Source organism: Sceloporus occidentalis, unplaced genomic scaffold (genome assembly GCF_023333645.1).
Source record: "Sceloporus occidentalis isolate IW3139 unplaced genomic scaffold, rSceOcc1.0.p SCAF_2, whole genome shotgun sequence".
Taxonomy (NCBI): domain Eukaryota; kingdom Metazoa; phylum Chordata; class Lepidosauria; order Squamata; family Phrynosomatidae; genus Sceloporus; species Sceloporus occidentalis.
The window spans coordinates 272,946,194-272,970,607 of NW_028316982.1; the positions used below are offsets into that span (position 1 = coordinate 272,946,194).

Genomic DNA, 24,414 nt, shown 5'->3' on the forward strand with positions numbered 1-24,414 from the left:
GGACCCAATGGAGCAATGGATGCAAGCTACAGGAAAAGAGATTCCACCTCAATATTAGGAGGAACTTCCTGACAGTAAGGGCTGTTCGACAGTGGAACACACTCCCTCAATGGAAAGTGGTGGTGTCTCCTTCCTTGGAGGTCTTTAAGCAGAGGCTGGATGGCCATCTGTCAGGGATGCTTTGATTTGGATTTCCTGCATGGCAAAGGGGAGTTGGACTGGATGGCCCCTGGGATCTCTTCCAACTCTGTGATTCTATGTTGTTGTTGTTTCTGTTGTTATGTGGCTCAGGAAACTGAAGCTGAACTCGCAGGTTCATGTTTTGAAATTATAAGCTCTGGAAGATATGGAAGGGCAGCCGGTTTTGTCCCCCAGGGTCTGGCCAAGTGGAAACTGGGCTCAGGTACGAGAAGAATGTGGCTGGGGCAGGGCAGAGACAGAGGGGCTTTGTTCTCCCACACACACAGCTATGAGGAAGTCCACTCCATCCCTTCCTTGGCATTTCATGCTGGCACAAAACTCCCCAAGAGCTGCAGTTGCTCAAGAACCTCTAACAGGAGAGGAGGGATTTTTGCAGACCGGCCAAGGAAGGAAGGCCCTCCCAGTCCTCCAAATTGCGATCTGACTTGTAAGGAAGCCCTAAAAACAAGGAGGCTCCCCATTTGAGCCCCTTCCTTTGTGAGCAGTGATGCTGCAGAGTTATCATTTTAGGAAGCATGCAACTGTGTAAGAGGCTTAGCCTTTTTGGTATTGTAATGAGCCAGCTCTAAGATGAGTTTTGTTGCTTTCATTTTTCAGTTTTGCTGCTTTCATTTTTACATTGTACTTTTGTAAAACAATCATAATAACTGTCATAGCAACAATGAGGTGAGACAGAAGTTTTGTGTTAATAACACATTGCTCTCAGAGTGTGGAGTGATGCTCTCAGTGCAGGGTGACCAGATGTCCACCTTTTCCAGGACACACCCTACATTTCAACTTTCTGTCCAGGAAGAATTCCAAAATGTCCTACAGTTTGAGCATGACTTAATAAGCCCATTGACTAACACCATGTTTACTTGCCCCTTCTAGAAAGTGTTTACAGTACTTTGCAACCTATCCTTGCTGTAAAGAGGCAGATTGGATGGGTCCTTCTGAATTTCTTTTTTCCTAGGAGCAGCAACAGACAATACCCAAAGGGTGCTCAACAATGGCTCTCTTCTTCATCCTGGAGAGAAGTGACCAGTGGGGTCCCACAGGGCTCTGTCCTGGGGCCGGTGTTACTCAACATCTTCATTAATGACCTGGATGACAGAATTGGGAGCATACTTATCAAATTTGCAGATGGCACCAAATTAGGAGGAACAGCTAATACTCCAGAGGACAGGATCAAAATTCAAAATGACCTGAATAGACTTGAAAGCTGGGCCAAAGCTAACAAAATGAAATGCAACACGGAGAAAGGTACTGCACTTAGGGTGGAAAAATAAAATGCACAGATATAGGATGGATGACACATGGCTGAATGAAAGTACATGTCAAAGGGATCTAGGAGTCCAAGTAGACCACAAGTTGAACATGAGTCAACAGTGCGATGCGGCAGCTAAAAAGGCCAATGCAATTTTAGGCTGCATCAATAAAAGTATAGTGTCCAGATCAAGTGAAGTAATAGTCCCACTGTATTCTGCTCTGGTCAGGCCCCACCTGGAATATTGTGTCCAGTTCTGGCACCACAATTCAAAAAGGACATTGAGAAACTGGAGCCATGTGTCCAAAGGAAGGCGACTAAAATGGTGAAGGGTCTGGAAACCATGAAGCCCTCTGAGTAAAGACTCAGGGAGCTGGGGATGTTTAGCCTGGAGAAAAGAAGGTTAAGAGGTGATATGATAGCCCTGTTTAAATACTTGAAGGGAGGTCATATTGAGGAGGGAGCAAGCTTGTTTTCTGCTGCTCCAGAGAATATGACACAAAGGAGCAATGGATGCAAGCTACAGGAAAAGAGATTCCTGCTCAACATTAGGAGGAACTTCCTGACAGTAAGGGCTGTTCGACAGTGGAAGACACTCCTTCCTCGGAGTGTAGTGGAATCTCTTTCCTTGGAGATCTTTAAACAGAGGCTGGATGGCCATCTATCAGGAATGCTTTGATTGAGAGTTCCTGCATGGCAGAAGGGGGTTGGACTGGATGGCCATTCTTGGGGTCTCTTCCAACTCTACGATTCTATGATTCTATGATTCTACTTGCTCCCAGAGCTTGGGCTGCATTTGTTTCTTGTAGAGGAAAAGGTCAGCAAACATGTTAGGCAATGGACTGTACGAGGACACAATGCAAATATTGAAAGGATTGCTGCACAATGAACAAACGAAAGGAATAATTCAAATTCAGTCAAGGGTTTGTTGCTAGTAAAGTACAATTTTAAGCATTTCTCTTGCTCAGAGGTCTATAAGTATATTGCAAGCCAACAAAGCATTTCAACAAAGGCAAAGTCATCAGAAAAATATGAGTACGTACATAATAAAATACCATATATGTAATACAGCTGTAAATAAACCATATGAAATGAATTTAGTGTGGTGTTTTTAGCTTTTATTTTGAAATGTCCTACATTTTGCTGTGCCTTGTCCTCCTTTGAGGGGATGAACTCTGGTCACCCCGTCCCAGTGTTCACGCAAAAGTAGAAGAGATTCTACCTAAATATTAAGAAGATCTTCCTGACCTTGAGAGCTGTTTGACAGTGGAAGATGTTGCTGTCTTGGAAGATGGGGGCTTCTCCTTTGAAGGCTTTCAAACAGAGGCTGGATGGCCATCTGTCATGGAGAGTGCTTTGATAGTGTCTTCCTGCATGGGAGAAGGGGGTCCTTGGGGGTCTCTTCCAATGTCAGGATTGTTTGGGAGAGGAGAATATTTATGACTTTTTTGGAGGACATGCTGGTTCTGTGGAGACTTGGTCCTGGCAAAGTGACAGATCCTTAGGAATGCAAATGATCTCCCCAGTCAGCCAGCCTACCTTTGAAGGTCTTCCCAACTATTCACACCAAATCCGGGAAATTCTTCAATACCTGCTTTGCCAAAGGACCTCACAGCCCCTGATAACACATGAAAGGTCAACAGGATTCATTTTTGGCTAACCTGGTTAGACTTCTGTCCTTCTCGTTCTTCAGGTTGGGAGGGGAAGCCTTGTTTAACACATCTGGATTTTTGTTTGACGTGTCCAGGCAATTGTGGACCTGCAGGGCTTTTCTACTCTGCAAGGGCCATTCTACCTGGCCACTTGTGGTGGAATAGCATGTGCGTCCCCCCATCTCTGGTCAAAACACAGAAGGCTGCAAGCTGGTCAAGTTGCTTTGGCCCCAGAGGCATCTGATCTCATAAGGGCCTTTCCTGGGCAGTCACAGTGTGGCCAACAACTATTTCCTGCATGATGTGATATCCCAAACCAGCAGCCTGAGCAGCTGTGGACTTGGCATAATGGCTGGGCTTGCCCAAGGAAGGGACCACCAGTCAACTGCACCATGGAAATATGGTGATCCAGCAGGAGGGTGGTAGGATGCTCCTTCCAGCGAGGCTTCTGTCTTGCAATTGCCTGAACTGTCACCTGTAGAAATATATATGGTTTTCCATGTGCAAGTTGGAAGGGGTCAAGACTTGTTTTCCATGCCACCCACTGCTGCTTCAGTCTTCTATTGGACCCATGGAGGCTAGATGGCCATCTGTCGGTTATGCCTTGATTGAGAGTTCCTGCATGGCAGGGGATTAGACTGGACAGCCCTTGCGGTCTCTTAGAACTCTAGGATTCTATGGAGGAGGGAGAAATGGACTGGGGATAATACCTTTTGGCCAGTAAGTCTAGGAGCCCTCCCCCTAGAAGCACCCTGTACCTGGAAGGCATCCTAAGCTCATCCAGGTGTCATTGGAAGGCAGTGGCAGGCTTCCCTCTCACTCCTGCTGCCTTGTTCATCGGTCTGCTGACTGGCTGGTGAGACCTGGAAAGGGCTGCCTGCGGGGGTTTGGATGGATGGACAAGCAAGGTAGCAGGAGGGAGGGAGAGAGGGATGGAAGGGGGTGGTCTGCCATGCCCCCTACTGGACACCCACACAAGGTGATACCAACCCTAGTTGGTTGGGGTCAGACTGGATGAGCTCAGCATACCAGGGCTTCTTGTTTGGGCTTCCTTGCTGCCCTGGCTCCTTTGGCAGAGAGAGCCAGGACAGCAGGCAAGCTGGAATGGGCAGAGGGTGCAACTAGGTGTCACCCCCTCTGTGATTGTCACCTGGTGTGTACCACATCCCCCTAGTGATGCCCCTGTCCCCAACCTCTTTGTCATAGAGCTCCAGGACAGATGGGTTGGCTAGCTGATTGAGCAGGAGGGCTGGCCTCATTCTTGATGTCTGGCTCTGGAGGTTTGTATTTCGCAAGTATGTCTGCAAAACTACCTACTGAGTGTCCCATGCCAAAGCACTCGCATTCTCAGGCCTCAGCCCATCCCTTCACTGAAACAAGTGACTGTCATTGGGGAATTGTGTGTGTGCTTGTTTATTCTTGGTGTCCTGTCTTGATCAAATATTTGTCGTCCTCCTCCTCTGTGCTGGGGATGGGAATAGGCAGGCATGCGAGAAATCCTGGCTAGGTTCACCTGCAGGCCAGGAAGGGCATCTGGGAATTTCCCCTGCGAAAGAACTGGCACTTGTGGGGAAAGCTGACCTAACAGTCCTGGGCCACATGTATCCCATGTGCCTGTCCTTGGGCTGGGGGGGGGGGGGCGGACAGGGATCAGCCTCAGTCCTTCAGCTGCAGAGCAAAGGGTTAACAGGCAGGGGCAGATTGTGCAATGGGTTGGGAAGGGCCTCCAGCTGCCCCTTCTATAAGAGGCTGGGTTTTGCACTGGGTCTCTCCTGTCCACTGCCATATTCAGCAGCATCGTCATTTGCATCATGCTGAGAATCCTGTGCCTCAGCTGGGCCCTGGCCCTGACTCTGGCATACCCCTTGTGAGTATGCCAGGGGTGGTGGGGGAGAAGAGGATGTGACCTCCTCCTTGCTCTGGGGGAGGGTGGGCTTCTCATGCCAAAGTGTGTGCCAGGGACTGAGGCGAAAGAGCTTTGGGAACACATACCAAGTGCTCTGTGAAAGGGAGCTGGGAGGACTATGGATGCCTACCTGGGCAAGTGGGTGGGTGTGCAAGGACTGAGACACACACACACACACACACACACGCAGAGTGTGTGCAACCACTCAGGACTGGCAAGACCATTGGTAAGAATATGCTGCATGCCAGCTCACCTGCTGGTCCATCTCTTTCTGTGGTGTGGTCATGTGTGGAAAGTCCCACTGGTTTTCTGTTGGGGCAATGATGTTTGGTGGGGTGGGCTTGGGTGCCTGAGCCCTTGGCTGCCTATTAGTTTTCGGGTGCAGTACAAGGTGTTGGTTATTACCTTTAAAGCCTACATGGCTTGGGTCCAACCTATTTCAGGGATCGCCTACATCCATACAATCCATCCCGCACCCTCAGGTCCTCTGGAAGGAATCTTTTGCAGCCTTTAAAGACCATATTAACTGCAACCTCCCAGAGGACCTTTTATGCAATTGCTCCCAGACTATGGAACGGCCGGCCGATGAGATCCATCAAATTACCAATTTAGACAGCTTCAAAAAAGCTGTCAAGACGGATCTCTTTTGGTAGGCCTTTCCTGAATCAAACTCCTCAGCCACAGAATGATACCCCCTCACACCATGTATTTACCACCACCCTGCCCACGTTATGCTTATTATTAATAGATTTGATAACTCTTTTAATTCATAATATATTTAATTCTTTTTTAAGGTGGGGATTGTAATTTTATGTATAAAATTGTATATGGAAGATTTAGTTGGTAGCCGCTTTGATCGTCTTGCTACAGAAAAGCAGGGTAGAAATAAAATTAGATATTATTATTATTGGGTGTCCTGTTTGACTCGAGGGTTTTGTCTTACCTGTAGGGGCATTTGGGGCTGCTTTGTTGGGGTTGGCACAGCCAGGTAGGAGTGGAAGGCCAAGCACTAACCAGGGGTATTTATTCTGGCAGGGGCCATGGTGACAGCAAGTTCAACCACACAGGCAACAGTTGGCACCATATGGGCTCTCATCCTTCGTCCAGTGACCCAGGTAGGTAGTGGTGTCTTCGAAGGTGTGTCTGTAGGGTGGAGGGTGTCCCCCTCTTTCTGCCCTCAGTCCACAATGTAGGGGTCCCCTGTCCCCTGAACCCCTTCTCTCTGACGTTTTCATTCAGCCGACTTGGAGGCTTCTACCCCAGAACCGGCAGGGCTCCTTGTTCCCTGGGCAGGATGGGTGGCACAGGGAGAGTCCAGAGGGGTGTACAGGGAGGGGAGGGGGTTCCCTGGTCCCCTCTCAATGGGACCCTCTAAAGGGGGAATGCAGATGCTGGGGAGGCCTTTATCTGGGCTGCTTCCTCCAGAGCTGCTGCCAGCCAGAACAGGCAGTACTGGGGCAGGGTAGGCCAATGCAATGGGATGAAGGGCCCACTTGCTTGCCTACTGAGAACAAGGTCCGGCTGCTCACACTCCACAATAGTTTTTTGGAGCCCGGCAAAAACCGACAAGACTAGGTCCAGTGGGATCTCCACTTCCATCTCCAGAAAGAAGCAGTGAATGTGTCCAAAGATATTCAGGGCAATTAGATCATCTGCCATTATAAGGAGTCAGGAGGAACATGTGTGAGGGCTAAGGGAATTGCACGATTCAGTGGGAACACAGCGGGATGGTAAGAAACTTGTGAACATGGACATGCATGGTGCACTTCTCCCTCTGCAGCTGGGAGAAATGCCCTCTTGTAGCTAAGTGACTTCATGATGGGGTCCCATGTGGCTTTCAAGACTGGTTTGGGTTTGGATTAAAACAGGAGTGTGTGGTAGGTAGTAATGGGGTCAAACTGGAGCAGGGATACTTCTCTCTGCAGTTGGGGTAGATCCCTTGTGTGGGTAAAACCTGGGACTTGTTGAAATATTTTGAAAAAGCGAGGTTGCAGTGCACTCTCTGTGCAAAGGGTGGGGAATGGTGGGGCAGTCCCTCCTCCTTTCTGACTTGGCTGCCCCTCTTTGCAGAGCTTGGGCGACGCTGTGGCGAGGAGGGCTTTGATGCCATCACGCTGGATGAAAACGGGGCCATGCTCTTCTTCCAAGGTACGGAGCCTCTGGGTGTGTGCATGGGCATGCATGTGTCCATTGGGGGTGGGAATCTCTGACATACAACACCCTTTTCCTAGAGCAACTCCCCCTCATGACAGGTGAGGTGGGGAAGGGTCCCCAGTGGCCCTCAGAGCTGATGGGGAAGGGAAGGGGCTTTGCCCACCCACCTGCCATCCCTCCCCTGGGGGTCTAGCCATGCTTCCCAGCATCCTCATGGACTGACCCCACCACTGATTATTCCCATTCTTTCCCAGGGGATTTGGTCTGGAAGGGGTTCCACCAGGCAGCCGAGCCCATCAATACCTCCTGGCCAGAGATTCAGGGCCCGATTGATGCCGCCCTGAGGATTCACCACCTGGATCATCCGGACATTCATGACAACGTCTACCTCTTCCAGGTGTGTGGGTATGTGGGGGCAGAGAAAGCTTCTTGACACAGTGGGGGGGGGCTGTTCTACCACCATAACCCTCCCCATTGGTGCAGGAACTGTGTTTCCAGAGGGTCCCCCTCTCTTTATCATCATGTACACTCATTGACACCTTGGTGGAAGGGGTGGATTGGGTAGAAGGGAGGCTGTCAGACATTGTGCTTTTGCTCCCTGGCAGAGCTGTACCCAGAGCTTTGGGTTCCCCAAAGAAAGGGTCCCAAAAGAGTTGGCAGCTGTGCTTTTCGTCCATAGGGCCAACGCCTCTGGGCCTATACCAACGGCAAGCTGAAGCCCAACTACCCGCGGCAGATTGAGGATGAGTTCAAAGGGGTGCCCAGGGACCTGGACGCGGCTGTGGAGTGCCACTCCAAGGAGTGTGCAGATGAGACTCTCCTCTTCTTCAAGGGTGAGATGTTGGATTGTGCCTATGGCAGACAGCAGCAGCAGGCACAACCTTGAACATGCCAAGGAAGGAATGTGGCACTCAGTCTGGACCAGGCCCTCTGCCGCTCAGGTGGTGGAGTGGGGCCACAGACTGGACAGGATCATTGTAGGTGGGGACATCTTCTCCCCACAGTGGATGGCCAGCAGCCTCTGGGAAGCCTGTACCGCTATGCCTCTCATTCTGAAGGAGATGCACCAAACTCCTCTGATAGCCTTTCAAAGCAATCCGCATTGGTAGCCATCCTCCTAACTTTGTGATCTAGAGTGCCACCCTCTGGGCCTATGGATGTGGCTTTGTCCATCCAGGTCTTTTTCTAGGAACAGTGACCAGGCTGTAACAAGATGAGGTGCAATGTGTCGTTTCCTCCATGCTGCAGAAAATTCTCTACGCATCTCCTCCCTCTTTTTCCTCCGCCCAAAAGCCCCCAATGTTGCATCCTTTCCTTCCTGAGAGGCTCCTTTGGGTTGTTGTTTCGGTTGTTGTTTGGATTGTCTCTTCCTCCCCTTCCTGGCTCCCCTGCTGAACCCCAAGATAGCAGGGCCACTGTTAGCCCCAACTTGTAAAGAGGGTGATCTTCAGTTGCAGGACACAGCTGATGAGAACCCAGCCCAGTCTGCTGCATAGTGTGGAAGCCTTTCTTCCTCTGGGACTGGGAGGACAGTGAGACCCCAGCCCAGTCCTGAGCCTTAACACTCACCCTTCCATCCAGGGCAAGGGGGACGGAAACTGGCCTGACTTTGGAGAAATCTTACCCTCTTTTCCCCATGCCAATTCTAAACAGCAGTGCTCCGCCAACCACCCTGGAAGCTCCCTGTCATTGAGTTCCCCCGTGGCCCAAGTCCCCTCCAGTCATTGTTCATTGCTTCTCTAATTTCATAGAATCATTGGAGTTGATAGAGATTCCAAAGGCCATCCAATTCAGCCCTCTTTTGCCATGTAGGAAGACACACTATGACAGATGACCATCCAGCCTCTGTTGACAAACCTAGAATCATAGAGTTGGAAGAGACCGCACGGGCCATCCAGTCCAACCCCATTCTGCCTTGCAGGAAATCCAAATCAAAGCATCCCCGACAGATGGCCATCCAGCCTCTGTTTAAAGACCTCCAGGGAAGGAGATTCCACTACACTCCAAGGGAGTATATTCCACTGTTGATTTGAGTGTGTGTGTGTGTGTGTGTGTGTGTGTGTATGACTTCAGCATACCCTCTTTGTGGGGTCTATCCTGAAAGAGTTGGCAGTCCCTGACCCCTACACTTGTTCTCCTCTGTTCTTTTCTCCTTTAGGCTCCACCATCCTGGCCTATGACTTGAAGACCAAGCAGGTGAAGCAGCGGAACTGGCCGGCCGTGGCCAACTGCTCTGCGGCCGTCCGCTGGCAGGAGCGCTACTACTGCTTCCAGGGTGTCCGCTTCCTGCGCTTTGACCCGGTTACAGGCCACGTGCCCCCCAACTATCCACGGGATGCCAGGGACTATTTCATGCGTTGCCCTGGCAGAGGTGAGTAGCTCTCCCCTTTCCACACACCTGAGGGCCCAACTCTGCTCATTCCTATGGCTCCTCTGTTCATGTATGTGTGTGTATGTCATCTTTGTGTGCCTGCCAGCTTCATTTCCTCCCCTGATGCCTGGTAGACTTAGGTTTTTGGTTTTTTTTTTTTTTTTTTTTTGACTAAAATGTCTAAACTTATGCATGAGTATATACAGTGTGTGTGTGTCTGTGTCTGTGTGCGTGCGTGTGCGCACGCGCACTTAATGAATGGATGCAATGAAAGGATGAAAGGTCTGCTGGTATCAGTCCAGCTGGCCCTGGGGCTGCTTCACTAGCTAGAATAGTGCCTGCTCAGCTTTGACCATGGGAGGAGGGAAGAGTGGGGAGGGAGTTGTTCCTCCATTCTGAAATGTTCTCTCTGCCCCCCCACGCTTTGAATGCTGGCAGGCCATGGACATGAAGCTCGGAGAAATGCCACTCTCCAGGCCATCTTAGACCCTTGCAGTGGCTACCCCTTCCGGGCCTTCTCCTCTGATGATGCCGGACGGCTCTATGCCTTCCGAGGTAAGACATGGGAGATGCGCTTTGATTTGTGGCAGTTGTGGGGGGAGGATGTGAGGCACCTCAATTCTGGAAAAGATGAGATCGGGCACGTTCAGGGTGGCATGGCCATAGTTCAGGGTGGTAGCCTCTGTGAAGTTTAGAGGAAGGATTAAGAGGAAGGAATGAGTAGAGGGGAGAAGAAGGAGTGAATGATGAAGGTTATGGATGAGGGATATAGAAATGCGAGAGAATGGGTCGAAGAGGGGGGAAAGAGGAACAGAAGGCGGACAGAAAGAAAAGGAAAGAGAAAAAAGGAAAAGAAAGAAAAAGATAAGGAAAAAAATGAAGACACTGGCAGAAAAAGGGTTAGTCCTGGTAGTAAAATTTAGTAAGGTTTGTATATGATTCAATATTTAGATAGAGAAATAGATATGGATATGGATTAATTTATAGAGATTTATTTAGATCATATAGAGTACGGATATATATATATATATATATATATATATATATATATAGAGAGAGAGAGAGAGAGAGAGAGAGAGAGTTTGTTCATGTATTTGTATTATTTTGCTTTGATACACCTTTTTGTCCCCTTGTCGTTTTGTGTATATATCTTTAGTATGTATGTTTGATTAAAAACAAAAATTCTGGAAAAGGGCCTTTCCAGAAGGATTGGGGCAGAACAAAAAAGAAGAATTGCAATGGGACCCAGACAGACACCTCCAACCCACCCCTCGCTGTGGGGCATAATGGTGGCAGGAGTGAGGCCTCAGCTGACCTGTTGCAATTTGGGGGGCAGAGGGTCTGCATTTAGCTGGCTTCCTTCAGGCTAAATCCAAGTCACATGGGGGGGTTGAGGGTGAAAGACACTCATGCCCCCCACCTTTGAGACCCCAGAGGGTGCCTCAGCCGCCCATCTCTTCTCTCTGCCCACAGAGGGCCACTACTTCCGTGTGGACTCTGCCCGGGATGGCTGGCATGCTTGGCCCCTCAGCCACACCTGGAAGGAGCTGGAGGGAGAGGTGGATGCGGCTTTCAGTTGGGAGAACAAGCTCTATCTGATCCAGGTGTGTGTATGTGATGGTGGGGGACTTGAGAAGTAGGGGCCCAGAGGAGAGGCGGCTCTGGTGGCAGGACAGAGGGGGCATGGTGGGAATGTGGGGACAAAGTGGGGAAGGAACCTCTTGATTCCCAGATGCCTGACGGGCAGTGCCTCCCAGCAGTAGCATCACTAAGCGGGTACGGGGGATGTGGACTGCACCACGTGATGCCCTAAGGAGGGGTTGACACCACTGTTCCCTGCCTTTGGGCAGAAATGGGCTGTGGGATTCACCTGTGTCCCTTTAAAATGCTGACGAGATGGTGTGAGTGGAGTGAGGCTAAGTGGAAGGAGAAAGGAGAGGCCCCAGGTTTCAAATTTTAAACACAGTGGGAGCATCCAGCATTGGATGGATGGACCTTCGGCTGCAGGAGGGTGGGACTACCCATGGCTTCTCAGCTGAATTACCACTAGCATTGCTCCCCCCCCAACATCTCTGTGTTTCCTGCAGGGCTCCCAGGTGTCCATCTACCTGGCTGAGCAGGGCTACCGCCGCGTGGAGGACTACCCTCGACCTGTCCAGGAGGAGCTGGGAGTCTCCGGGGCTGATGCCACCTTCACGTGCCCCCACTCCAAGGACCTCTATGTCATTCAAGGTAGGTGCTCAAGGAGGGGAGGGGGAGGGAGGGGGACCCCTAATTCAGTCATCCTCCTGAGAGCTGAGAAGGCCCCTGAGGGTGCTTTCCAAAGGCAGAAGGAGCAGGAGAGGGGCTGGTTGGTTTAAAGAACAGGAGAGTGGTGTGTGTGTGGGGGTCTTTTCTGGAGTCCCTGGGGCCTTGCAAGAGACCTGGGGGGACTCCTGGTAGGGGGGATGCATGGTGTATGTGGAGGCTGGCACATGAGATGGGATTCCCCCCTCACTCTTCTCTGGTCCTGACATGAGCCCCTTCCTCATTTACAGATAACCATCTTCACCATGTGGACCTGACACAGAGCCCCCGTCGTCCAGACTCCCCCATCCTCATCCCCCATGATCGGGTGGACAGCGCCCTGTGCACCAATAAGGGGCTCTTCCTTTTCTATGAAGCTGATGTCTACCATTACACTGATGTTGCTCAGCTACGTGCCGCCAAGGCCCCTGCTCCAGCCCAGAACGTTGCCACCACCTTTCTCAAGTGTCCCATGGCCCCAAAAAGTACAGGGGTGCATGGGGGTCTGAAGCGCCCTCCTCACTGAGGAGCCTGGTGATAACTGGAGGGCCACCCTGTGCTCTGTGGCCATTTCCCCCATGGTTAATAAACCTTTTGCCTTTTTTTACCATGTGGCTTGCCTTCTCCTTTTCTGGGGAAGGGTGGGCAGGCAAGGGGGTGTCTCCATTGTATGTGAGGAGTGCAGAGTTCCTGTCCTGGCTTTCTACCCAGTGCAGATGTCCTTTCATTACCATCCCAGATTGATTGGCTGGACCCAGTGGCCAGTGAAGCTAGCCAATGTGTGCCTAGGGATGGGGGTCCTGCAGGAATGAATGAGGCAGTGTCAGGCTCCTGCTTGTAGCCCCCCTCTTCCAACAAAAGACTGTGCTTTGAAAGTAACAGCTTTATTGAAAAAAGTGATACATACAACAGAAGTGACTTTTTTGTCAGGAATGAAAGGGTACATTAACATATGGTTTATATAACCCCAGAAAGCAAACCCACCCCCTCAAGCAATAAAGCAAATTAATTGGATAACTCTTTCCCGCGCAGCAATGGATCTCCTCCCCAATGATGTCATGTCCTCCAGTCCGGGATCTTTGGCAAACTCTCAAAACAATTAAATTTTCACACAGCGTTATCTCCCCACTGCACCTGGGACCTTGAAGTATAAACCTTAAGCCACAACTAAACTAAGTAATATTAAACCTTAACAGTTTATATGTATTATTAAGCAGAACTATAAACCCCATCATCCCACAACCCAACATATATAGCAGCATCTTAAAATATAATGAACATATTAACATAACATCATATAAACCATAGGCACTTTATGTTTCAGTTCCCCCTCCCATCACAGAGACCCATCTCTAGCTCTTTGAAGACCAGGCCTGTGCTAGCAGGGTAACTCCCTCCACATTCCAACCTTAACAAGTGAGCACATATTCTAACAGTGTGTCTATCTCTTTCTAGTACATTCTATTAACCCATTATAAAATCTAGCCTTAAACCAACTACTAACTTAATCTAATAATATTCAAACAAACCCCTAAACTTATAATCCCCATGACAGAAATCCCAAATGAATAAATGAATGAAGGGGATTTCTGACAGGCAGGCACTGGGTTTTCTACTGCGTGGCTTTTATTCAGACCTTATTGTGGAATGAGGGGGGTGGGGGGGAATGGCTGCTCTGCCGTGTCCCCTTCTCTCAGCCAAAAATGCAGACGGTGCCCGAGGCCAGCCTGTGGCGATACTCATGGAGCAGGCTGGCGGCTGCAGGGAAGTTGCTCTTCTGCTCCAGCTTGCCAGGCACCACAAGGAGGGTGACAGTGGGCCCCAGCCCTTCAGCCAGCTTCTGCAGCATGCGGCGGGCCAGGTAGCCCCGGGCACGGGCTGGCTCAGCCTCCAGGCTGGCGTAGACCTCGGGTGGTGGGTTGGGCAGTTTCCACTCCAGCTCCCCAATCAACTGGTGGGTGCGGGCACGATCGAGGGCAGAGGGGCTCTCCCTGAAGCAGGCCACGGCCCGGAGACCACCTCCCGGGGCCTGTCCAGCCACAAAGTCACCCCAGGCCAAGACATCCCCCTCTGCGGCTTCCTCCCTGGTCTCCTCCTTGGTTTCCTCCTCTTGCCAGACCATCACTGCCCAGCAAAGCCAGTCATAATTCTGCTCCAGCTTCCTCAAGAGGCCGGCAGCCAGATCGGTCAGGCTCTGTGGCCCCTGGGCCTGCTGCTCCAGGGCTTGCTCCACATCCTCCTGGGCTTGCTGGCGGAAGTAGCTGGCACAGTGTGCCAGGGCCTCCTTGGCACGCTTGTGGAGAGCAGCCACCCTCTCGTCCCACACCCCCAGCAGCAGGGCCGGGTCACGCTTGGTCAAGTCCGCCTCGCAGAGCAGGCAGAGCAGTCCGGCACCCAGGACTGCATTGAGCTTCTGGCAGAGCCGAGCCATCTGGGGCCGGCGGGGCCGGTGGCGCTCCACAGCCTGCTCCAGCATAGGACGCTGGTGGGCCACCACACCATTGCCCTGCACCCGGCGCCAGAGGCCCAGCAGGCGACGCTCCAGCTTCTCCTGGATGCAGCACTGGAGGAAAAGCTCCGTTTCCTTGGGGGCATGGGGGGCACCTGCCCGGACCGCAAGGCAGAGGTGGCTGTAGGCGGCAGCCACACAGTCCTCCAGGGTCTCCAGCCCCCCATCTTCCAGCAGCCCTGGGCCCCCAGCCAGTTCTTGCTCGAGCAGTTCCAGTTCCCGGCGGACGAAGGCCAACTCCTCAGGGGTGGCTGACCCTTGTAGGTGGGCCACTATGCCCAGGGCCAGTGAGCGCAGCGACTGTAGGAAGCCCACTGGCTCCAGACACTGGGAGAAGAGTGCCATTCCTGGTCCTGCAACAGGAAGAGGGCAGGGAGGCAGGGTCAGTGGGCAGTAGCCCATCTCATCACCCACCTACTCACCTACCCACCTTTCCCAAAAAGATCCCACTCCTGCCACCAAACAAGGCTATCCTTCAACCAGAGTGAGACCCCTCCTCCCTTTCCAGGTGCCAAAGGTTGGAAGCATCAGCAGGGTGACGAGACATCCTTCTTTTCCAGGACGTGACCCACATTTCAACCTTCTTTCCAAAAGGAATTCCAAAATTTCTTCCCTTATTAGCATGACTGAGAAGCCCACTGAGTAACACCACATTTGGTGTTCCCCTTCGAGAAATGCATCTACTTGGCAACCTGATTTTGCTACAAACAGGAGGAAAGGATGGATACTTCTAAAATTATTCCCCCCCCCCCTTCAGTCGGAGAGGAAAAGGGCAACAAACGTGTTTGGCAATGGGCTGCTAGAGGGCACAGTGCAAATACTGGAAGAATTTCCCACTTAATTTCAGCACAATGGACAAATGAAATGAACAATTCAAATGTACATTCAGGCTGCATCCATACTGCAGAAATAATCCACTTTGACACCGCTTTAACTGCCATGGATTAGTGCTGTAGAATTCTGGGAATTGTACTTTTGGGAGAGTTTTGCACTTCTTACTGGTGGCACAACAAACTACAGTTCCTAGGATTCCACAGCAATGAGCCATGTCAGTTAAAGCGGTATCAAACCGCTTTCTGCAGTGTGGACGCAGCCTTAGTTAAGGATTTGTTGCTAACAGAGTATAGGTTTAAGCCTTTGTCTTGCTCACAATTCTATAAGTATGTTGCAAGGCAACTTGGCATTTTAACAAAGATAAGTTCATCAGGAAAAGCTATGGTTGAGTGCATGACAAAATACAGTATATGTAATATAGCTGTAAATAAGCCTTATGAAATGAATTTAAATTTATGTGAGTGTTTTTAGCTTTTATTTGATAATGACCTACACTTTTCTGGAATGCCCTGCATTTTGTAGTGCCTTTCCCTCCTTTGTGGTGATGACATCTGGTCACCCTGGCACTTGCCCCATTGCTTGGTAGGGCGGCCAGGAGGCCAGAGAAGCTTCAGGGATGGCAATGGTTGGTGCCAGCTTCTGCCCCTTCCTGGTCTCTCCCCATTAAGCAGAGGCTAGATGGCCATCTGTTGGGGATGCTTTGATTTGGATTTCCTGCATGGCAGGGGGTTGGACTGGATGGCCCTTGCGGTCTCTTCCAACTCTATGATTCTATGATTCATAGCTGAGGCTGCACTGTGCCCTTGGGCTGCCCTCCCTGGCTCAGGTGCAACGTGACTCTCCTCCTCAAGGGCACTGAACAGAACAGGTATGGTGCAGTTGAGGGTGGCAGCACCAGGCACTGAGTGTGCCAGCCTCACACCACCACCATCGCTGCTACCTGGGCATCACCGTCCCTGAAGCCTCTCTGGCCTCCTGGCATGGTGGCAACAAAGGCCACCCCAAGAAGCACAGTGATCTTGTAACACCTTGAAAGAAAGAAGTTGGTAGCAGGAACTTTTCTAAACTCAATGCATCTGAGAAAGTAGGCTCAAGTCTATGAAAGCTCATGCTGCCAGCCTCTTTCTTTCACTTAGTCTCAAAGGTGGTGCAAGATCCCTTTGCAGATTGATTTTCCATGGCTATGTCTTTGAATTCTACTTTATTCCTTCCGCAAAGGGATCTTGTAGCATCTTGGAGACTCAAAGAAAGAATACTGGTAGCACGAGCTTTCGTAGACTTCAGCCTACATACTGATTCTACAGACTAACATAACTATATCTTTGCATTCTACCCATAAAATTTGTAGGTGTGTGGGTCCCAGCTTGGCTTCTTTTCCTGGGGGGGGGGCAAAAGGAGAGTGAAAAGGTGTGGGGGGCATGACCTTTCCTTCCCTACTTTCCTGTTTCCAAGACAAGGGATAGTACACACTCCTCTCCCCACCAGCTAGCAAGAGAGACTGGGTTTGGGTCCCAGAGTGGACTGTAGGGTCTGTGCCCCCTCCCCTGACAATGGCACCTGCCTGCCCACATGGTGCCCCCCTTGGCATTCCTTGTACCTGGATCCAGGGAGCAGCTGCCTTGGTCAAATCCTCTGGCTAGACTGAGGTGCCTGTCTGCCGGCTTCTCCGTCCCTTGATAATCCCCCCACCTTATCTCTGCCCCACCTGTGGCACGTGGGCATCTGTTCTGCCTTGGGCATGGCCAGTCCCACCCTCTGTGTCCTGTGTGTGTGTTTGTGTAAGAGAGAACTGTCCACAGTTGCCTTGACCTACCACCAAGAAAAGGGCAAATCTCCACCAAACCCCTTAAAAGAAGTAAACTGTTGTTTTTTTTTTAAATAAATTTATGAAATTTGTCTCTTCACATTTGCGGCTTTGACTTTTGAGGCTTTGATTATTCACTGATTTTATTAATGTGTTCTCTCTAGGAATATCTGGTCCTCCAGTGCAACTCTAAGGTCTACTTTAACTAAAAGTTGCACTGAAAGACCTAGAGATTATTCTTAGAGAGAAGACTCCACTAGGCCTTTGTAGCTCCTCCAGCACAGTTCTATGGTCAGTGTCAGACGTTGACCACAGAGTTGCCCTGGAGGACCTAGAGATTCCTAGAGAGAACACTCTACTAGGCCTTTGTAGCTCCTCCATTGCAGTTCTATGGTCAGTGTCTGTCAGACGTTGGCCACAGAGTTGCCCTGGAGGACCTAGAGATTCCTAGAGAGAACACTCTACTAGGCCTTTGGTAGCTCCTCCATTGCAGTTCTATGGTCAGTGTCTGTTGGACGTTGGCCACAGAGTTGCCCTGGAGGACCTAGAGATTCCTAGAGAGGTGTTCTCTCAGGTAAAAACATAGTGTTTTTGTTGTGTGCAGTTTTTCCACATTCACGGGGGTCCTGTGACCCTAACCCCAGTGAATTTCAAGGGATGAGTGTATTTTAGTATTCTGTATCGGTTTTAAATTGTATTGTTTTATACTTGTTCGCCACCTAGAGTCCCTCTATTGGGAGAAAGGCTGGATATAAGATAATAATAATAATAATAATAATAATAATAATAATAATAATAATAATAGAATCATAGAATCGTAGAGTTGGAAGAGACCACTAGGGCCATCCAGTCCAACCCCATTCTGCCATGCAGGAAATCCAAATCAAAGCATCCCCAAAAGATGGCCATCCAGCCTCTGTTTAAAGACCTCCAAGGAAGGAGACTCTATCACCCTCCGAGGGAGTGCATTCCACTGTCGAACAGCCCTTACTGTCAGGAAGTTCCTCCTAATGTTCAGGTGGAATCTCTTTTCCTGTAGCTTGCATCCATTGTTCCGGGTCCTGTTCTCTGGAACAGCAGAAAACAAGCTTGCTCCCTCCTCAATATGACATCCTTTCAAATATTTAAACAGGGCTATCATATCACCTCTTAACCTTCTCTTCTCCAGGCTAAACATCCCCAGCTCCCTAAGTCGTTCCTCATAGGGCATGGTTTCCAGACCCTTCACCATTTTTGTCGCCCTCCTTTGGACACATGGCTCCAGTTTCTCAATGTCCTTTTTGAATTGTGGCGCCCAGAACTGGACACAATATTCTAGGTGGGGCCTGACCAAAGCAGAATAGAGTGGCACTATTACTTCTCTTGATCTAGACACTATACTTCTATTGATGCAGCCTAAAATAGCATTGGCCTTTTTAGCTGCCGCATCACACTGTTCACTCATGTTCAACTTGTGGTCTACTTGGACTCCTAGATCCCTTTCACACGTAGTTTCATTCAGCCAGGTGTCACCCATCCTATATCTGTGCATTTTATTTTTCTGCCCTAAGTGCAATACCTTACATTTCTCTGTGTTGAATTTCATTTTGTTAGCTTTGGCCCAGCTTTCTAGTCTATTCAGGTCATATTGGATCTTGCTCCTGTCCTCTGGGGTATTAGCTATTCCCCCTAATTTGGTGTCATCTGCAAATTTGATAAGTATGCTCCCAATTCTGTCATCCAGGTCATTGATAAAGATGTTGAATAGCACTGGGCCCAGGACAGAGCCCTGTGGGACCCCACTGGTCACTTCTCTCCAGGATGAAAAGGAGCCATTGTTGAGCACCCTTTGGGTTCGGCCGGTCAACCAATTACAGATCCATTTAACAGTTACTTTGTCTAGCCCACATTTTACAAGCTTGTTTGCAAGAATGTCATGGGAAACCTTGTCAAAGGCCTTTCTGAAATCAAGATATACTATATCCACAGCATTCCCTTCATCTACCAAGATGGTAATTTTATCAAAGAAAGAGATTAGATTTGTCTGGCATGACTTGTTTCTCTGAAACCAATGTTGAGTTTTTGTGATTATGGCATTGCCTTCTAGATGTTCACAGATTCTCTGTTTAATGATCTGCTCCAGAATCTTTCCTGGGATTGATGTCAGACTAACTGGAGGATAGTTGTTTGGATCCTCTTTCTTCCCCTTTTTGAAGATGGGGACAACGTTTGCCCTCCTCCAGTCTGCTGGGATCTCTCCTCTTCTCCAGGAGTTTTCAAATATGATTGCCAATGGCTCCGATATTACATTTGCCAGCTCTTTTAATAACCTTGGATGTAGTTCGTCTGGTCCTGGAGACTTAAATTCATTTAGATTAACAAGGTATTCCTCTACTATCTCTTTACTTCTTCTGTGCTGAAATTCCCCTGTTCTGTCCTCTGCTCCATTATCCTCAGGTTGAGCAGCCTTTGCCTTTTCTGAGAAGACTGAGGCAAAGAAGGTGTTGAGTAATTCTGCCTTTTCTCTGTCTTCTGTTAGCATTTTGCCATCTTCTCCACGCAGTGACCCTACCGTTTCCTCCTTCTTCCTTTTGCTGCGGACATATCCAAAAAAGCCCTTTTTGTTGTTCTTAACCTCTCTAGCAAGCCTGAGTTCATTCTGCGCTTTAGCTTTTCCGACTTTACCCCTACACATGCCTGCTATTTCTTTGAATTCCTTTTTTGTGATTTCCCCCTTTTTCCATTTCTTATACATGTTCCGTTTCAAACTTAGCTCCGTTGAAAGTTCCTTAGTCATCCATCCTGGTTTCTTGAGACACCTCCCGTTTTTCTTTCTCACTGGAACTGTTTGAAATTGTGCCTTCAGTATCTCCCTTTTGAGAAACTCCCATCCATCCTGAACTCCTTTATCTTTTAGTATTTCTGACCATGGAATCGCCCTCAATACTTCTCTAAGTTTACTGAAATCCGCTCTCCTAAAGTCTAGGATGCGTGTCTGACTCTGCCTGGCTTCTCCTTTCCACTGTATTACAAACTCCAGGAGAACATGGTCACTTCCACCTAATGATCCCACCACTTGCACCTCATTAACCAAGTCATCCTTGTTGGTTAGGATCAGATCTAAAATAGCTGACCCCCTTGTTGCCTCTTCCACCTTTTGGACCATGAAATAGTCTTCCAGGCAAGTGAGGAATTTGCTAGACCTTGAGGATTTGGCTGAGTTTGACTTCCAGCAAATATCAGGATAGTTGAAGTCGCCCATCACTACTACATCTCTCTTTTCTGACTGTGTGGTCATCTGTTCTAGAAAGGCATCATCCAATTCCTCAGTCTGACTTGGGGGTCTGTAGTAGACTCCCACCATAACATCCTTCTTGTTTCCCTCCCCTTTGATTCTTATCCAGATGCTCTCCTCCTGGCTTCCATGATTGATGTCCTGGATCTCTTCTTTACTGGTGTAAATATCTCTGACATATAGTGCTATTCCTCCTCCTTTCCTGTTTGGCCTATTTCTCTTAATAAGGTTATACCCCTCTATTTCCACATTCCAATCATGAGACTCATCCCACCAGGTTTCAGTGATGCCTATTATATCATATTTGCTTTGTTGCACTAGGAGTTCGAGTTCATCTTGCTTATTTCCCATGCTCTGTGCATTAGTGTAGAGACATCGCAGACCATGGTTCCCTTTTACTTGCTGCCTGTGCAAGTTTTTTTGCCTCCAACTGTTGGGTCCTTGCACTTTCCTCTATGTCTGTTTGACTATTTTCTCCAGCCCTTTCGCCTTCCTTAATATTGTCTCCCTTCCCCACGGAACTCAGTTTAAAGTCCTCCTGATCAAGTTCTTGAGACTGTTGGCAAAGACATTTCTTCCAACTGGCGTGAGATGCAACCTGTCCGTTGCAAGAAGTCCCTCTTCATGGAACCACAGCCCATGATCAAAGAATCCAAATTGTTCTTGGCGGCACCATCTGCGAAGCCAGTTGTTCACATCCGCTATTTTCCTCTCCCTTCCTGGACCATGCCCTTCAACTGGCAGAAGAGACGAGATGACAACCTGTACATCCATTCCTTTCAGCTTCCTACCAAGCGCCTCGTAATCCCTTTTGATGTTCTGCAGGCTGTGTCTTGCAGTATCCTTGGTTCCCACATGGACCAAAAGGAAGGGGTATTGGTCAGTAGGCTTGACCAGTCTTGTCAGCCTCTCTGTCACATCACAGATCTTTGCACCTGGAAGACAACACACCTCTCGAGACATCTTGTCAGGCCTACAAATCACTGCTTCTGTACCCCTCAGCAAGGAGTCCCCCACTATGACCACCACCTCCTCTGAGGCTTAGCTGCGACTGTTCCCTCGGGTGGGACTCTCAGGCTCCCCTGCTCTGTCCCTGAAGTCTGTCCATGCTGCTCTTCTTCATCCTCCTTGATAAAGGAAAGAGCTTCGAATCGATTCTCTAGCTGCAAGCTCCCAGAACAATCCCTTCTTGGCTTACTTCTCTTTGTGACATTCCTCCAGCTGTCTGCCTCCTGTGTATGTGAAGTGACCTCCTCGGCTCTAGCATCTTCCTTTGCATGGTATTTGTCCAGGATTGTTAGTTCTGTTGTGTCCAGGAAATCCTCTTGTTCCCTAATATGCTGAAGTGTAGCTACTCTGGACTCCAGCTGCTGCACTTTCTCCTCCAAGAGTGCTACCAACGTGCACTTGGTGCATGTGAAGTTCTCCACTTCTGTAGGCAAGAAGAGAAACATCCCACAAGAGTTGCAGGTGACTGCGGCAGATCCCTCGTTGTCCATACTGCAAAGTCTTTAGTAATAAATATAACAGTCAATCTACTGGGAATACTTCTTTAAAGGTAAGTACTGGCTGCTATCTTACACTTAAAGGGAAGGTTCTGTTTCAATATCTGATTCTAACCTGATGCTACTTGAGCAGAGTTGTTGAGTTAAAGAAAAAGAATGGCGCGCGGCTCTGGAAGGTGGTATATAAAGCTAGTCTATAATAATAATAGTGTACAGTTGGCCCTCCTTATCCGCTGACTTTTTATCCACAGATTCAAGCATCCATGGCTTAAAAATATTTTTTAAAAATTATAAATTCCCAAATAGCAAACCTTGGTTTTTCATTTTATATAAGGGACACCATTTTGCTATTCCATTCTATTTAATGGGACTTGAGCATCCATGGATTTTGTTATCTGCGGGGGATCCTGGAACCAAACCCCCAGCAGATAACAAGGACCCACTGCAAGAGGGTTGTAAAAAGGTAAGTGAGAGGCCAAAGGGAAGGAATGGACAGAAGTGAAGGAGGAAAGGTAGAAACTGAAAAGCAGAGGATGAAAAGGAAAGGCGAGGGAGAGAGAAGGAGAAATGGGATCACTGGGGGGGGGGGAGGAAGAATAATGAGAGAAACGGAGGAAAAGAAAGAAAAGATATTAAAGGGAAAGGTTGGGAAAGGAGTAAAGACAGAAGGGAAGAGAGAAGAAGGGGAATGTTGAAGGGAGCTAAGGGAATTAAAGACCCTAATAGCAAATAATGAGTAGGAATTAGGAAAACAGATAGTAAAAAGAGGGGGGAAACAAAGAAAGGAAATGGTATCTCTAGATCTCTTCAGATAAAAGAAGTGAGGGAGTGGTGAATGGATGACACATGAGAAGGGATGCAGTTAAGAAAGAAGAGGGAATAATGAAGGATGTGAATTTATGTGTTAAGTAATGCAAATAAAAATGTATTAAATGTGGATAAGAAATGGCTGAATAAAGGATATTGTCAAAGGAAAAAAATCCTCCTTAAATGATGATGACAACAATGACAACAATAACAACATATATTTACAATCCTCTTTTCTCCAAAGGGCAGTACATCAAACATATACAATCAAAAACGAACGATCAAACACAATAAAACACAACATTATAAAAGGCTAAACTAAAATAGATGGAAGGTAAGTGCTTTACACTGAGTTTAGACTTAAGTTTGTATTAAAGGCAGGATATAAATAAAGGTAACAGAGCCAGTTGTTGTAGTGGTCTGAGTGTTGGACTACAACTCTGGAGACCAGGGTTCGAGTCCCAGCTTGGCCATAAAACGTATTGGCTGACCTTGGGCAGGTCACATTCTCTCAGCTTCCAGGGAAGGCAATGGCAAACCTCTTCTGAATAAATCTTGCCAAGAAATGCCCATGAGAGGTTCATTTTAGGGTCACCATAATTCGGAAACAACTTGAAGGTACACAACAACAACAAGAAGGCAATTTCTTTGTACAAAAAGAGAAGGAAGAAACAAGGGAACCAGCTATTGTGGGTCTGAACCTGACCAAGAGTTGAATCATAGAATCGTAGCGTTGGAAGAGGCCCCAAGGGCCATCCACTCAATGGGCTGGAAATAGCTGAATCCTTGGAGGAAGGGTCCAGTTCTGGGCCCCACAATTCAAGAAGGAGGTTGTGAAACTGGAGCTTGTCCAGAGGAGGCCACCAAAATGGTGAAGGGTCTGGAAACCATGAAGCCCTATGATGAGGCAAGACTGAGGGAGCTGGGAATGTTTCGCCTGGAGAAGAGACAGTTAAGGGCTGATATGATGGCCCTGTTTAAATACTTGAAGGGATGCCATATTCAGGGGGGAGCAAGCTTGTTTTCTGCTGCTCCAGAGAAAAGGACATGGATAATAATAATGCTAATTATTAAAATTAGATCAGGCAGACCCAGCAACATCAGGGACTGCCTGAAGGAAGAGGCCCCTCCCTCCTCAACTGTCACCTCGGCCTCAGAGGGAGCGATCAGGCAGACACAGCAACATCAGGGACTGCCTGAAGGAAGAGGTCCCTCCCTCCTCAACTGTCATCTTGGCCTCAGAGGGAGCCATCAGGCAGACACAGCAACATCAGGGACTGCCTGAAGGAAGAGGCCCCTCCCTCCTCAACTGTCATCTCGGCCTCAGAGGGAGCGATCAGGCAGACACAGCAACATCAGGGACTGCCTGAAGGAAGAGGTCCCTCCCTCCTCAACTGTCATCTTGGCCTCAGAGGGAGTCATCAGGCAGACACAGCAACATCAGGGACTGCCTGAAGGAAGAGGCCCCTCCCTCCTCAACTGTCATCTCGGCCTCAGAGGGAGCGATCAGGCAGACACAGCAACATCAGGGACTGCCTGAAGGAAGAGGTCCCTCCCTCCTCAACTGTCATCTTGGCCTCAGAGGGAGTCATCAGGCAGACACAGCAACATCAGGGACTGCCTGAAGGAAGAGGCCCCTCCCTCCTCAACTGTCATCTCGGCCTCAGAGGGAGCGATCAGGCAGACACAGCAACATCAGGGACTGCCTGAAGGAAGAGGCCCCTCCCTCCTCAACTGTCATCTCGGCCTCAGAGGGAGCGATCAGGCAGACCCAGCAACATCAGGGACTGCCTGAAGGAAGAGGCTCCTCCCTCCTCAACTGTCATCTTGGCCTCAGAGGGAGTCATCAGGCAGACACAGCAACA

At 49.1% G+C, this 24,414-nt stretch overlaps 2 protein-coding genes across 3 annotated transcripts; one reads left to right on the top strand and one right to left on the bottom strand.

Annotated features, from left to right (window-relative positions):
- The first annotated feature begins 4,862 nt into the window (after positions 1-4,862).
- Positions 4,863-12,423, top strand: HPX (hemopexin). 2 transcript variants are annotated; one of them, XM_089513149.1, is made up of 10 exons: positions 4,863-4,966; positions 6,041-6,120; positions 7,076-7,153; positions 7,414-7,556; positions 7,839-7,992; positions 9,318-9,530; positions 9,969-10,085; positions 11,004-11,134; positions 11,618-11,762; positions 12,068-12,423. In XM_089513149.1, exons 1-10 carry the CDS (start codon positions 4,911-4,913, stop codon positions 12,340-12,342), a joined length of 1,392 nt encoding a protein of 463 aa, XP_089369275.1. In that variant the 5' UTR covers positions 4,863-4,910; the 3' UTR covers positions 12,343-12,423. The 2 variants fall into 2 exon arrangements, with proteins under 2 accessions (XP_089369275.1, XP_089369276.1); XM_089513150.1 differs by lacking the exon at positions 4,863-4,966 and adding an exon at positions 5,080-5,231.
- A 288-nt stretch (positions 12,424-12,711) lies between these two features.
- On the bottom strand, positions 12,712-21,462 carry LOC149320211 (uncharacterized). The gene is made up of 2 exons (XM_089513151.1): positions 21,436-21,462; positions 12,712-14,678 (listed from the first exon to the last, which is right to left on the bottom strand). The coding sequence occupies exon 2, from the start codon at positions 14,668-14,670 to the stop codon at positions 13,510-13,512; it is 1,161 nt and encodes a 386-aa protein (XP_089369277.1). The 5' UTR covers positions 14,671-14,678; positions 21,436-21,462; the 3' UTR covers positions 12,712-13,509.
- Between the last annotated feature and the right edge of the window lie 2,952 nt (positions 21,463-24,414).